General features: G+C 43.5%; 1 protein-coding gene across 6 annotated transcripts in view; it reads right to left on the bottom strand.

Moving 5' to 3' along the window:
* glg1 (golgi glycoprotein 1) overlaps positions 1 to 13,537 on the bottom strand; it is a 102,336-nt gene that overhangs the window by 26,738 nt on the left and 62,061 nt on the right. For all 6 annotated transcript variants that reach the window (XM_033036122.1, XM_033036120.1, XM_033036125.1 and 3 more), the window contains 8 exons: positions 11,832 to 11,969; positions 11,123 to 11,209; positions 8,946 to 9,008; positions 8,662 to 8,775; positions 7,676 to 7,764; positions 5,693 to 5,810; positions 4,317 to 4,409; positions 1,605 to 1,742 (listed from right to left, as the gene is read on the bottom strand). In XM_033036122.1, the coding sequence (XP_032892013.1) occupies positions 1,605 to 1,742; positions 4,317 to 4,409; positions 5,693 to 5,810; positions 7,676 to 7,764; positions 8,662 to 8,775; positions 8,946 to 9,008; positions 11,123 to 11,209; positions 11,832 to 11,969 (840 nt within the window). The remainder of the gene's footprint in view (positions 1 to 1,604; positions 1,743 to 4,316; positions 4,410 to 5,692; positions 5,811 to 7,675; positions 7,765 to 8,661; positions 8,776 to 8,945; positions 9,009 to 11,122; positions 11,210 to 11,831; positions 11,970 to 13,537) is intronic.

The raw sequence follows: 13,537 nt of genomic DNA, 5'->3' as shown, positions 1-13,537 counted from the left end.
ACTACTTTCATATACATGACTTAGCTGTGTTCCAAACACTATGGTTCCCTGAAATGGGAGGACCATGTATAAACACTGCTGTAATTTCTACATGGTGAAACCAAAATGTATAAAAATGGCCTTTATTAAAATCTGACAATGTGCACTTTAACCACATGTGATTTTTTCTATTACAAATCTCAAGTTGTGGAGTACAGAGGCAAATAAATAAATGGTGGATCTTTGTCCCAAACATTATGGAGGCCACGGTACTATCAGAACATCAGAAACAGGCAAACATTTTTCCTAGGTATGTCTGTTGAAGAGCAAACACCACACAGGTTTGTTACTTAACTCAAATCCCTGTTGATTAATTTGGAATCTAAAGCATTTGGTGTGACAATGATGGCAAAAAGCTCAGAAAAAGATGGGGAATGCAGGATCAGCTGTAGTGTTCCAGCAAGAACCCTTTAATAGGCTAGAATTACAACACAATAAAAGGTGTTGAATTGTAAACGTTACAGGCACACTGTCTATGATTCCGCAATGTTCAGCTACAAAAGCTGCACCTTCACTTCAGTCTCCTCCCTGTCCCAGCATAAGAACATAGCCTCAGGCTAAAGATTAGGAAAGGTAACCATTAAGAAAAGCCGACATTGCAATGTGTCACTGAGTGCTGAGCAGACACAATTCACTCTCCCAGGAGGAAACATTTTCCAAAGTGGTAAGAAAGGTTCAACACTGCAATTATAAATACAGCAGTTAAAGAGAAGAATGCAACAGTTAAGTGTCCAGCCTGGAAACCAATCTTTCTGAATACAAGTCGATTGGCCACAATAAACTGCATTCTCTTTCTTCCCCAAATTCATTAAGGGCCTGTCCCACCAGCATGCGATTGCATGCGTCTAGCGCGACCAAACGGAATCGGAGTTTGCGCTAAGTTTGCGGTAAGTACGCGCTAAGTACGCGGTAAGTACGTGCAAAGTTCGCGCGTGACGTAATTTACATCATATTCACCAATCTGCTGGGCAGGAGGAGGGCCGACTGAATTTGGATGTCGCACGGCGTCGGGCAGTGGCGTCATCACGCAATGGCACGCCGGGCGGTGACGTCATCGCACAACACCATGCGCTAGGCGTACGCCGTCAAGACGCTGCGTACGACCTCAATGCACCTGCGGGCCGACAGGCCTTTGGCGCGCAGAATTTTCGGACAGTGCAGGATTTTCGGAGCCCCGCGTGATGTGGGGACCAGCCCTGCACAATTCCATACGCCTCCGTGGTTCGAAGTGGGACCGGCCCCGCGCGGCCGTACGCCTCAAGCGACCACGTTTTTTCACGCTAGACGCATGCAATCGCATGCTGGTGGGGCAGGCCCTTTAGCTTGTAAGGATGCATCTAATCTTTATTTTATTACTTGTAAAGTATTTGGGAATTTGGGAAAGTGGCTTTAAAGCAAGAAAATTGGCACTTGCGAAATATTTTCAGCTGAAGAAAGAACTGCCTTCAAGGACAGTCCCAATCTTCCCAGCCATAGTTCATGGTGACAGGAACATCAGAGTTACAATAAAAAACAAACTTCTAGCTTTAAGTCTCCACAATGAAAATGTGTCTCTTCCCTCCTACCTTAATCATTTGCTTGCAGACTCTCATGAGGGTGTAATCTAGCTCAGGGTCACTCATTTCTGTCTCCTGTAGTTTGAAGATTTTGTCATGACAATGGCTGGAGAGAAACTTCTTGGCATCTTTTAGACACTCGACTACCTGTTAAGAAAGAACACATGGGGCCTCATAATCCATGAGATCCAAGAGGATTTGCACTAATCAAATGCAAATAAAAAAAATTGTTTTTGCTGAGTGCCTTAATATTGCACAAAACAAAAATATTAGGGTCCAAGACATAATATGCAGCTGGGCAGGGTAGTTATAGCAATGGAAATAGAGGTCAAGTCAAGCCAAGTTTATTCATCACATACACATACGAGATGTGCAGTGAAATGAAAAGTGACAATGCTCGCGAATTGTGCAAAAAAACAAACAAACGACAAACAGAATGGAACAGAATCACATATTCACATATTACAAATTTGTGGTAGGGAAGAAAAAGGAAAAAATAGCAATTTTAAAAAGACACCACACAACAGTAAAATGGTACAGTAAAGTTAGTCCCTGGAGAGATAGGAGTTTACAGTCCTAATGGCCTCTGGTAAGAAACTCCTTCTCATCCTCTCCGTTCTCACAGCATGGCAACGGAGGCGTTTGCCTGACCGTAGCAGCTGGAACAGTCCGTTGCAGGGTTGGAAGGGATCTCCCATGATTTTGTTGGCTCTGGCGTTGCACCTTCTGATGTATAGTTCCTGCAGGAGAGCAAGTGTAGTTTCCATAGTGCGTTCAGCCGAACGCACTACTCTCTGCAGATCCTTCTTGTCCTGGGCAGAGCAGTTCCCAAACCAAATCGTGATATTTCCGGACAAGATGCTTTCCACAGCCGCTGAGTAGAAGCACTGGAGGATCCTCAGAGACAGTCTGAATTTCCTCAATTGCCCGAGGTGGTAAAGGCACTGCCTTGCCTTACTCACGAGTGCTGCAGCGTGTGATGTCCATGTCATATCCTCAGAGATGTGGACTCACAGGTATTTAAAACAGCTCACCCTATCCACAGTATCCCCATTTATCTTCAATGGTGTGTACGTCCTCGGATGATGTGCCCTCCTAAAGTCCACGATCAGCTCCTTCCTTTTTTTGATATTCAAGAGGAGGCTGTTGTCCTGACACCAGAGTGCTAGATCAGCCATCTCCTCCCGGTAGGCCTTCTCATCGTTATCTGAGATCAGGCCCACCACCACAGTGTCATCAGCAAACTTGATTATCGAGTTGGAGCTGAACCTCCTAAAGGCCACAGTCATGTGTGTATAGGGGGTACAGTAGGGGGCTGAGGACGCAACCCTGGGGGGGATCCTGTGCTCAGGGTGAGGGACTTCGATGTATTTATTGTACATCAAAGTGAGAGACTTCAATGTATTTATTGTACGATGTAGGTCAAATTAATACTTAGTATAATTACATTTATTTAATAGTTATTAATAATTATTCCTGTCCTCAAACAGGAAACTTGAATAGCTAGTAAAAATTCACCTTGATCTGCTTGGGTTTTAGACCAACTTCTGTGATGGAGGAAAGCTACTATGAAATCACCAACTGAACACAAGATTTGTGTTTGGCATGTTTGATACCGCCTAAGCCAGTGGATTTGTAGCTCAAACCTGAGTACACGGGCTCCTTAGTCATTAGCTTTCTTTAGGATATCGTTGCTTTATTGATGCCTGAATTGGTTTCAGCAACTCGCACACCAAAAAACCCTTCAGTCCAGAGACGTGCTCTTTACCATATTAATTATACATTCATTGCCCCAGGCCTCAATAAACTCCATTCTTTTTCTTCCCCAAATTCTTTAGCTTGCGCGGATGCATCTAATCTTTATTTTATTACTTGTAAAGTATTTGGGAAATTATCCATCTCCCGTTATCCATTATCCTCTCATTCATCCTGTACTATTCCCCCGATCCATCCTCTACTGATTCCCTCATTCATCTTTTACTGATCCCCTCATTCATCCTGTACTGATCCCCCCCCCCCCCCCCCCATTCTTCTTTTACTGATCGCCCCATTCATCCTCTGGTGATCCCCCAATTCATCCTGCACAGACCCTCCGATCCACACTGCACTGACCCCCCCCCCCCATTCACCCTGTACTGATCCCCCATCCGTCCTGTAATGATACCCCATTCATCCTGTAGTGATCCCCCATCCATCCTGTAATGATCCACCCATTCATCTTGCACAGACCCTCTGATCCACACTGTACTGACCCCCCCCCCATTCATCCTGTACTGATCCCCCATTCATCCTGTAGTGAACCCACCATTCATCCTGTACTGATCCCACCATTCATCCTGTACTGATGCCCCCGGCAATCCCGTACTGATCCACCCCATTCAACCACACTGACATCCCCTGCGCTCTCCCCTCACAATTTTACCTATTCCAACCAATACGCACTAATTCCTCTCCCTTAATCCATCCATTCCGCATCTTGCCTTCCCAATACCCCCCCCCCCCCCCCCCCCCCCCCATCTATCCATCCCGCACTGATATAGCCAGCTTTAGTTGACGGTGCTACTTTTAGAAGGAATCAATTCTACTGTGCAACTCTACACAGCCATTTGCCAAGGTTAATCAGGATTATTACACTCCTGACATCTAAAAATAGCCCACATTTCTCACTTTATCGCTGCAAAACACAAAATACTTTTGTAAATTGAGGTCTTAGTTGCTCACCTGTGCATTCCCAAATGGAATATTCTGACAGTATTTGTCAATGTCCGTTTTGCAGGACACATAAAGCTCAGGCTCCAAACGAATGTCCTCAGTCTGTCGAGAAAGAAAAAACATAATTTTGTTTTATATAACCTCTTTGTAAACTTAACAAGAACTATCTGTTAGGCACCAGAGTTCTTTCCCAAAGGAAACAATTATTTTGAGTTACTCGAATGATAGCAATTGCACATATCACAGCCACTTAAACATCCAATTTTTAGAGTCAGGAACTTGCTGACTGTTCACATTTCAGAACATATTCATACCCCAGTATGAATTAGATACAGGGAGAACCTAATCAGCCCCTCAATCTGCCATTCCATAAAATAAAGGCATAGTTGATCTGACTAACCGCAAAGCTGGGCTCCATGTACCCACAGTAATCTTTCCACTTGCCTGTCAAGAATCTGTCCAACTTTGCATTAAAATGTTTCAAGACTATTCCTCAATGGGGGGAAAAAAGGAGTTTCAAAGACTCTTTATCCTGAGAGATAAAAAACACATCTCTGTTAAATATGTATCTACCCCCCCCTCCCCCCCAGTTTTAATCAGTGATTATTTAATAATCTATCACTACATTATTTCACTCGTTAGAAATGGGAGGTTATACCCATCAAGATTATATCACAAGCAAAAACATCCTCTCCATATCGACCCTTTCAGGATTTTCTATATTTAAAATCAGCATGCCTAAGCTCCCAACAGCTACAAGCCCAGATGGATCCACCTTTCCTCAAAGGACAACCTGTCCAGTAGGAAGGTAGGGAAATAAGTTCCGAAAAGAATACAAAGAGGATACAAAGGGATGTGTAACTAGTCAGGGATCACCTGCAAATATAACCTCAATCTTTTACAACAGCCTGCCAATAGCCGATCATGTGGTTCAAATGTTCAAATGTTCAAAGTTGCAGGCAGACAATTAATTGCTAATATAGGAATAAAAGTCTTGGATTTAGGGACAGTCTTACCATGGTTCCCCGTTTCAGTTTGATACACTTCAAGCTTATAATTGGAGAGAACGTTTTGGATTGCCTCCCATACTTTGATGAGCCAGGTTTCCCCAGCTATCAGTATAGTATACAGAACAAGACAAAATTAACCTAGACCGCAAACTTGGCATGCTTTTCCACACTCGAACCTGCTAAGAAAGGCAAGTTCCTCAACACATCAACTTGGCCCCGTGTTATCACCTCAAAGACCCCAACGGCAATTTGAGGACATGTCTGACATATGTCTAACATAGCAAGGGATTCATTTACCTGGTTGCAGACTATTTGTAATGAACGCTGAACAAAACCAACTGACACTGTCACTGCCACATATTCAGGGACACTTACCATTTCTAATTCTTCCACACGCAACTGTTTCCGACATTTAATGGAGACACGCTGTTCCTTGTTGTCCTGAAGTGTGTCATTTCGTACTGTGGTGCTCAGACAGAACACAACGTCCACCCTGCACAGAAATGCAACGATAAAGTGCCAGAGTTATTTTTATGGCAAGTTTCTCTCACCCTTTCTTTTAGTTTATTTCCTCTGCCTGACTGTTGCCATTGCACGTGTCCATAGACATTCTCTGAAATCCCATACAAGAACCAGTAACAACCCACACTGTTCCAGCCTGCTCTAAAATTCTGAAAAGCTCCTGTAAAGTACAAGAACACTGACTCTAACCATATTTTGGGTGCACTTTCACTATGCACTCAAGTTCTTTTGGATCTTCCAGAGGCAACCTTGAATGGTAATGTCAAGTTGCTTGTGTACCATGAGGGTATATTTAAAACTCCCAAGGACAACATTGTCCCTGTTGCCATATCTGCCGATACCTGTAAATATGGAGATCGAGTATCAAGTTGGAGAAACAGAATTAATGTTAATAGGACTGAAAGAGACAAAAGACAGGGTTGGAGAGGGAATGTCTCTGATAGGATGATGCAAGAGCAAGCACGGGAATTAGCTCCTCCTGCTCTGCATTTCATATCTCACACATTATTTTGTTTATGTTCTTACTCTGAAATCTCTTATGGGCATGGGCGCCATTAATAACCCAGTTAAGCTGTTTACAGTTTATTCCTTTGGTCATCCTTGTTTAATCCTGTGAGAGGCATCACGTTTGCAGATAACACGTAGCTGGGTGGCAGTGCGAGCTGCGAAGAGGATGCTATGAGGCCGCACGGTGACTTGGATAGGTCGGGTGAGTAGGCAGATGCATGGCAGATGCAGTATAATGTGGATAAATGTGAGGTTATCCACTTTGGTGGCAAAAACAGGAAGGTAGATTATCTGAATGGTGTCAGATTAGGAAAATGGGCGGTGCAACGAGACCTAGGTGTGCTTCTACATCAGTCACTGAAAATAAACAAGCAGGTACTGCAGGAAGTGAAGAAAGCTAATGGCATGTTGGCCTTCATTGCAAGGATTTGAGTTTAGGCGCAAATGGTCCTACTACAGTTGTATAGGGCCCTGGTGAGACTGTACCTGGAGTATTGTGTGCAGTTTTGATCTCCTAATTTGAGGAAGGACATCATTGCTATTGAAGGAGTGCAGCAACGGTTCACCAGGTTAATTCCGGGGATGGCGGGACCGACATATGATGAAAGACTGGGCTTGTATTCAATGGAATTTAGAAGGATGAGAAGGGATCTTATAGAAACATATAAAATTCTTAAAGGATTGGACAGGCTAGATGCAGGAATTTTTTTCCTGATGTTCGGAGAGTCCAGAACCAGGGGTCACAGATTAAGAATAAGGGACAGGCCATATAGGACTGAAATGAGGGGGGAAAAAATTCACCCAGAGTTGTGAATCTGTGGATTTCTCTGCCACAGAAAGCAGTGGAGGCCAATTCACTGGATGTTTTCAAGAGAGAGTTAGATTTAGCTCTTAGGGCAAAAGGAATCAAGGGATACGGGTAAAAGCAGGAATGGGGTACTGATTTTGGATGATCAGCCATGATCATATTGAATGGCGGTGCTGGCTAAAGAGCCAAATGGCCTACTCCTGCACCTATTTTCTACGTTTCTACCCCTCTGCCAAATCCACCCTGCAGTTTTATCAGCTTCTTTTACCTCACTTTTAGTTTATGTGTAGAGTCTTTGACCTGAAACATAACTATGTTTCTCTTCCCACAGATGGTGCTTGGCTTACTGAGCATTTCAACCATCTTTGGCTTCTATTTTAGATTTCCAGCATCTGCAGTTTTATTTTTTACATTTTCTCTTACTTGGTGAGAAAGAGACTTAGCTATTCCTTCAAATCTAAAACCAAAGCTTTGCAGATGTAGAAAAGAGCACAGAATATATTCAAGGTGTATAAACTTACTTCTTCTTGATGTTTGGGCACAGTTTCAACACATCTTCTTTACACGCCATCTTAAACTTGTATGAGAAACGGAAATCTTTCATTTGAATCTGTTCACAAATAGAAGGGAAAGGACTGATATTTCTGGTTAAACCATGACCATCTGAATTAATAATCAACATTAATAAAAGGTTTGCTCACATGATAATGGCCAATAAGTGAAACCTTTACATGTTTGTTCAACCACCGATCCTAAGGCCATTGATCTCAGGACACCATAGGACAAATGAGACCTTTTGAAATTAAGAATCTCTACTTCATTGCTGCCTAGCCAGTTCATTTCTGAATGAAACTCCTTCTAGGGAGATCTTTATTTTGCTGGGAAGTCTACCCCATAAGCACAGATAAAAGTCTACCCCATAAGCATAACTCCTGCACTTTCAAACACCGGCTCTGTTTGATTACATTAGTAGTTTTCTACTCATGAAGTTGTGTGCCATTTAAATTTGATTCTTCTATATTAATCTTCATGCTGACCCATCACTTTTATCTAGGAAAATGGGCAGCCACAGTGAACATGGGAGAAGGGAGCAAAAGAGAATTGTCTGGTAAAATCAGTAGATATTTTTAACACTGGTATATTACAAATATACATCTAATTAGATTAACACCATGAACCAAAAATCTTCACAAAACAGCAACTTTTTCAGGGACTGATGGCTTCTTGGAGTTGTGTTCACATTTAACTTTGTTAACTGACAAGTTCATATTGACAATAGTATATGAATCAGTTCAAAACAGTCATGAAGTTTCATAACGTTTGACAAAAGGAGTCAAAAATGTATGTCAGCCTTTATTTTTTATGATCCAGGCAAGAGGTTGAGTTTATGAAACTCGTCTTATCTGCAGGGAAACCAGTAGTTTGCCAAGCAACAAATCTGGGAAGATTTTAAGTGACTGCAACCGATTCTTGTGCCCATCAACTTGATTAGAATGGTTTATCTTACCAATTGGAAATGTGTAACTCCAACAGCACACTTCTCATTCATCTCTTTCTGGTGTTTATTTTGAACCAGACACTCCATCAGATCCCCACTATCAATCTGGTTGTCTGCTAACTCCTGCAGGAGGAGAAATACAATGAAACCATTGCTTAAAATGAGCAAAGGGATTACCACTATGCAAGAGAAATTAGATTATTATAACATCGATAAACTCTTTAAAAGCCTCCAACAATTTTTTATTATTTTTGCTTATGACAACAATAAGGAAATACTTCTCAGTTACTCACGTGACAATATATCTGAACAACAGGATCACAGGCTCTCATCAACAGGGCTTCAATCTGAATATCCTGAACAAAAACAATATAACAGAAATCAGACACTATAGTTTTCTTTTCACTGAACTACAGAGTAGATGCAATTCATATTTTAAAACACCTTAAAGGCAGTTTATAATTTCCAAATGATAAATACCAAAGACATGGGTCAAGCAAATTTAAGGGAACTGTTGCACTATATTTAACAGACTTGTTAATGCAATACCTCCTTTAAACACTCTGCTGAAGTGGATCAAGAATTAAGCATGAAGCAATAATACAGTCAAAGTTTACATAGAATGAAGGCCATGGAAACATTATTGGAAATGTCAAGTAATTTTATGCAATTCAATATGATAGCAACATCTTGGGATTTTTGTTCAATTGCCTCTCATATGCTCTTAATTACAGAACTTTATTGCCAAGGATATTTATCTGGAACTGGATTTTTGCATCATCAAGACAGACCTCTCTCAGTTACTTCTATCTGGCAACATTCACAACATAGAGCAAATAAAATACGTCAGAGTACATTGTTTTGCTCCCATATGTTTAAGAGGGCAATTAGTTTAAAATCAAGGCCTACTGATCCTCCCCATCATTCAAGAGGTAATTCAAGCATACATTGACTTTGTTAAAGGAATACAATGAAAAGCAGTTAATTCACTTCATCTTTGATAAACTTTGGAATTACATGGAAGAACTGCATATCAAAACTGATGTGCCACGATCATAAATACAGGTGCACAACCTTTTATCCGAAAGCCTTGGGACCAGACACTTCTCGGATTTCGGAATTTTTCGGATTTCCGAATGGAAGATTTTTAGCGTAGATTAGGTAGGTAGCGCGGGCGGCTTGAAAAGTCTGGAGCGGCTGCCTCCCCCCAGGAGACCGGGGAATCATTGTAAATCATTGCTTAAATGTTAGTCAGTTAGTTTGGAGGGATTTTATGTGGTGGGGGGGGGGTGAAGGGGGAAACTTTAATTCTTAGTCCTCTACCTGGTCGGAGAGGCGGGGAGCGGGCAATGCCTTACCGGGTCGCCGTGCAGTAAGCTCCGGAGCGCTGTGGCCGCCGACTCCCAACATCGCGGAGCTGGGGGCTGCGGGCGTCGGGCCGCGGGCGGCGCCGGTTGGAGCTCCGACCCCGGCAACTCTACCCCTGGCTGCGCGGCGCTCCAAATCCAGCGCCGCCCGCGGCCGGACGCCCGCAGCCCTAGCTCCGTGATGTTGGGAGTCGGCTTTTCGGTTTCCGGAACTCCGGATAAAAGGTTGTGCACCTGTACTGTGTGGATGGCAGGTAGGCTCATTTTTAATTTAAAGTGCTCTCTTTTTTCATAGGATACAATTCAGGCAATCTTTACACATCCTCAAAATCCCATGGCAGCAGTATGTATTTTCAACAGATGGTATGTACAACACTCCAACTTCCCCAAATTCAGTCCCGTAGTTTACCACAGGACTAAAATGGAGTAATAATAATAGAATAACTTGGCAGAGTCAACCGTACATTGCAGTTTCTACATTTCCTTTAATAAATCATGAACTTTGAACAAGTGCTTGCTTCCTTTAGAATTTCCTTTTCTTCTTGCGTATTTGATCCCGATAGAGGGGACAAAGTCGGATCAAATAGTCATTAAGATATTAAAATTTAAATTTAAATTTAAATCACCAACTCGTATGAAGATGACACCTTAACTACAAGGTAGATTTCCAGCATCTGCAGTTCCTTCTTGAACAGGTAGATATGTGATATACATTAAATGCTAGCTTCTTGAATTAGGCAAACAGCCAGGCCAGGAGCAACAAAATGGGTAGCATTGTTGAATGAGTAGCAAAAGAACACAGCACCAAGTCTCTTAAATTTCGAGAGTCCCTTGACTCCAGGATTATGTAACGATCACAGGAGACAGAGTCTATACAATCCCAAACCATGCATCCCCGAATGAACATGAATTGGGGAAGACAACAGTTAGGGAAGGGGATTACAAAAACTCAGCTCCGATGAATAATTATGAAAGTTACAAATGTATCCCTTTGATTTGCTGATCTGACAGCAAGTCTGGCAACTGTGGAAAAGTCTCAGAGGATGTCAGTCATTAAAAAATGTGCTGGCTCACTCAAAATTGTTATTTGCTACAGGGCTTACCTCTGATTCCAGCTCTGTCAAGTTACCCACTATTTCCCTGCATTCCACTGCCAAGTCATCAAGATGGTCCTGGAGACACTCCAGTTCCTAAAAGGATAGCAATGCAAATCAGCAGTGAATGGCAACAACAACCAATTTAAGGCAAACAATGTGGCACCCGCTGAGTTTCCCCAGCAATTTTGTGTACCTAAGGCAAACAATGGTCTTGATTGTATCTCAGAATCAGTAAAACATGAGTACAAGCTTCCAGCAGTATCACAAGGAGATTCATTTTCTAAAGAAATTACATACACGTGCCCAATAAAATTGTTTTTTAAACTGTGTAAACAAGTGCCTGCCCACTCTCACTAAATGCGTATTTCTTTTTGAATGCTATTTGAACAACTTACATCAAAGTAATTACTTTGGACAAACTACAAAGAAACAAATCCTAAACTGTTTTACCAAGATGCCAATTGCAGCTCCAAAGCACACAACCTTTCAAGGCAAACATGAAGTAACTGTGAAATAAAGCAGAATAATGTTAAGTATGCCACAGTGCAGCCGATTTAATTAGGTAGGATTGAGCAGCTACTCAGACTAGTCAGTTCCATCATCAGACGTCTCTCGCAGCTGTATACCTTGCCAGCAACAAGCATACAGGTCCTGGCATCACCACTCTCTAATCTTTTTGAGATTCAGGGTACATTGTCAATCAGCCTGGTGTTACCTGTCCAGGATCTGTCTTCTCACTGCACCATTTCCCAAGGTCTATTATGCAGCGTTCTTGTAATCCAGGCTCCATCTTCACATCCAAGGCTCTTTGATGAAGAATCCGTTGAATCTCTGCTCGACAGTCTCTGGATAACTGTGTAAAAAGTATGGTTCTGGTCAGTATATCTCATCATTGTCAAGCAATAGTGTACAGAATGTTTCTGCACAGAAACAGGTTTTATGGCCCAACAGGTTTGTTTGCATGTGCTCTAGACAAGCTTCTTCACACCTCCTGATGGTTATTGCATTAACATATCCAACTGTTCCTTTTGTCTCAGATCACAATTCAGCTTCCTGTAAATGAATCCATGCTTCTAGCCACAACTCAACAACTGCCAGAATGTCAACCTTTACTTTGTGTGATTGGTAACATTTACGATGAGGCACAATTTGAAACAAATACCTTGAATACAAATTGATACTTCTACAAGGAAATATCAATCGTAACAAGTGTGCAAAAGTAAGAATTGCTCACATCAATTTCCACTATGGTAAATCTCTTATGACCCTCTGATCAAAATGCCTGCAATTGCCAGCAGAGAACAATGCCACACAGTCCACCAGTCAATTCCCAGCGTTTCTCAAATGTCAGCCCTCTCCAATATGAAGAATTATTGAAGATACAAAAGGACTGCAACCGATTGTGAAGCTTGGCTTTTGAATGTACTGTGAAAGTTGGCTGCTTAAATATTATACAGGTGCACAACCTTTTATCCGAAATTCCGGAAACGGAAAAGCTCCGAAAACCGGACATTTTTTCCAGGATGTCGTCTGCACACCAAAGCTCGCGTTTGGCGCCAAACTTGACCCGAAACGACCCACGGTCAACCCAGGTCTGTACTACTGTAGCGGCTGCCTCCTCCCTGGAGACCGGGGTGAAACTTAAACATCTGTAAATCATTGCTTAAATGTTAGTCAGTTAGTTTGGAGGGCTTTTATGTGAAGGGGGGGGGGGGGGGGAAACTTTAATTCTTAGTCCCCTACCTGGTCGGAGAGGTGGGGAGCAGGCAATGCCTTACCGGGTCGCCGTGCAGTAAGCTCCGGAGTGCTGTGGCCGCCGATCCCCAACATCGCGGAGCTGGGGCCGCAGGTTGTAGCTCCGACCCCGGCAACTCTACCCCTGGCTGCGCGGCTCTTCAAACCCAGCGCGGCCCGCGGCCGGACGCCCGCAGCCCCAGCTCCGCGATGTTTGGAGTCGGCGGCCACAGCGCTCCGGAGCTTACCACACGGCGACCCGGTAAGGCATTGCCCGCTCCCCGCTGGTGTCCCAGCGCTGTGGCCGCCGACTCCCAACATCGCGGAGCTGGGGCTGCGGGCGTCCGGCCGCGGGCGGCGCTGGATTTGGAGCACCGCACAGCCAGGGGTAGAGTTCGCCGGGGTCGGAGCTACAACCGGCGCCGCCCGCGGCCGGACGCCCGCAGCCCCAGCTCCGCGATGTTGGGAGTCGGCGGCCACAGCGCTCCGGAGCTTACTGCACGGCGACCCGGTAAGGCATTGCCCGTTCCCCGCCTCTCCGACCAGGTAGGGGACTAAGAATTAAAGTTTCCCCCTTCACCCCCCCCACCACATAAAATCCCTCCAAACTAACTGACTAACATTTAAGCAATGATTTACAATGATTCCCCGGTCTCCGGGGAGGAGGCAGCCGCTCCAGACTTTTCA

This window comes from Amblyraja radiata, chromosome 17 (assembly GCF_010909765.2).
Source record: "Amblyraja radiata isolate CabotCenter1 chromosome 17, sAmbRad1.1.pri, whole genome shotgun sequence".
Taxonomy (NCBI): domain Eukaryota; kingdom Metazoa; phylum Chordata; class Chondrichthyes; order Rajiformes; family Rajidae; genus Amblyraja; species Amblyraja radiata.
Note: the sequence above shows the minus strand (reverse complement) of the source record. Positions and strands in the feature narration are given on the sequence as shown.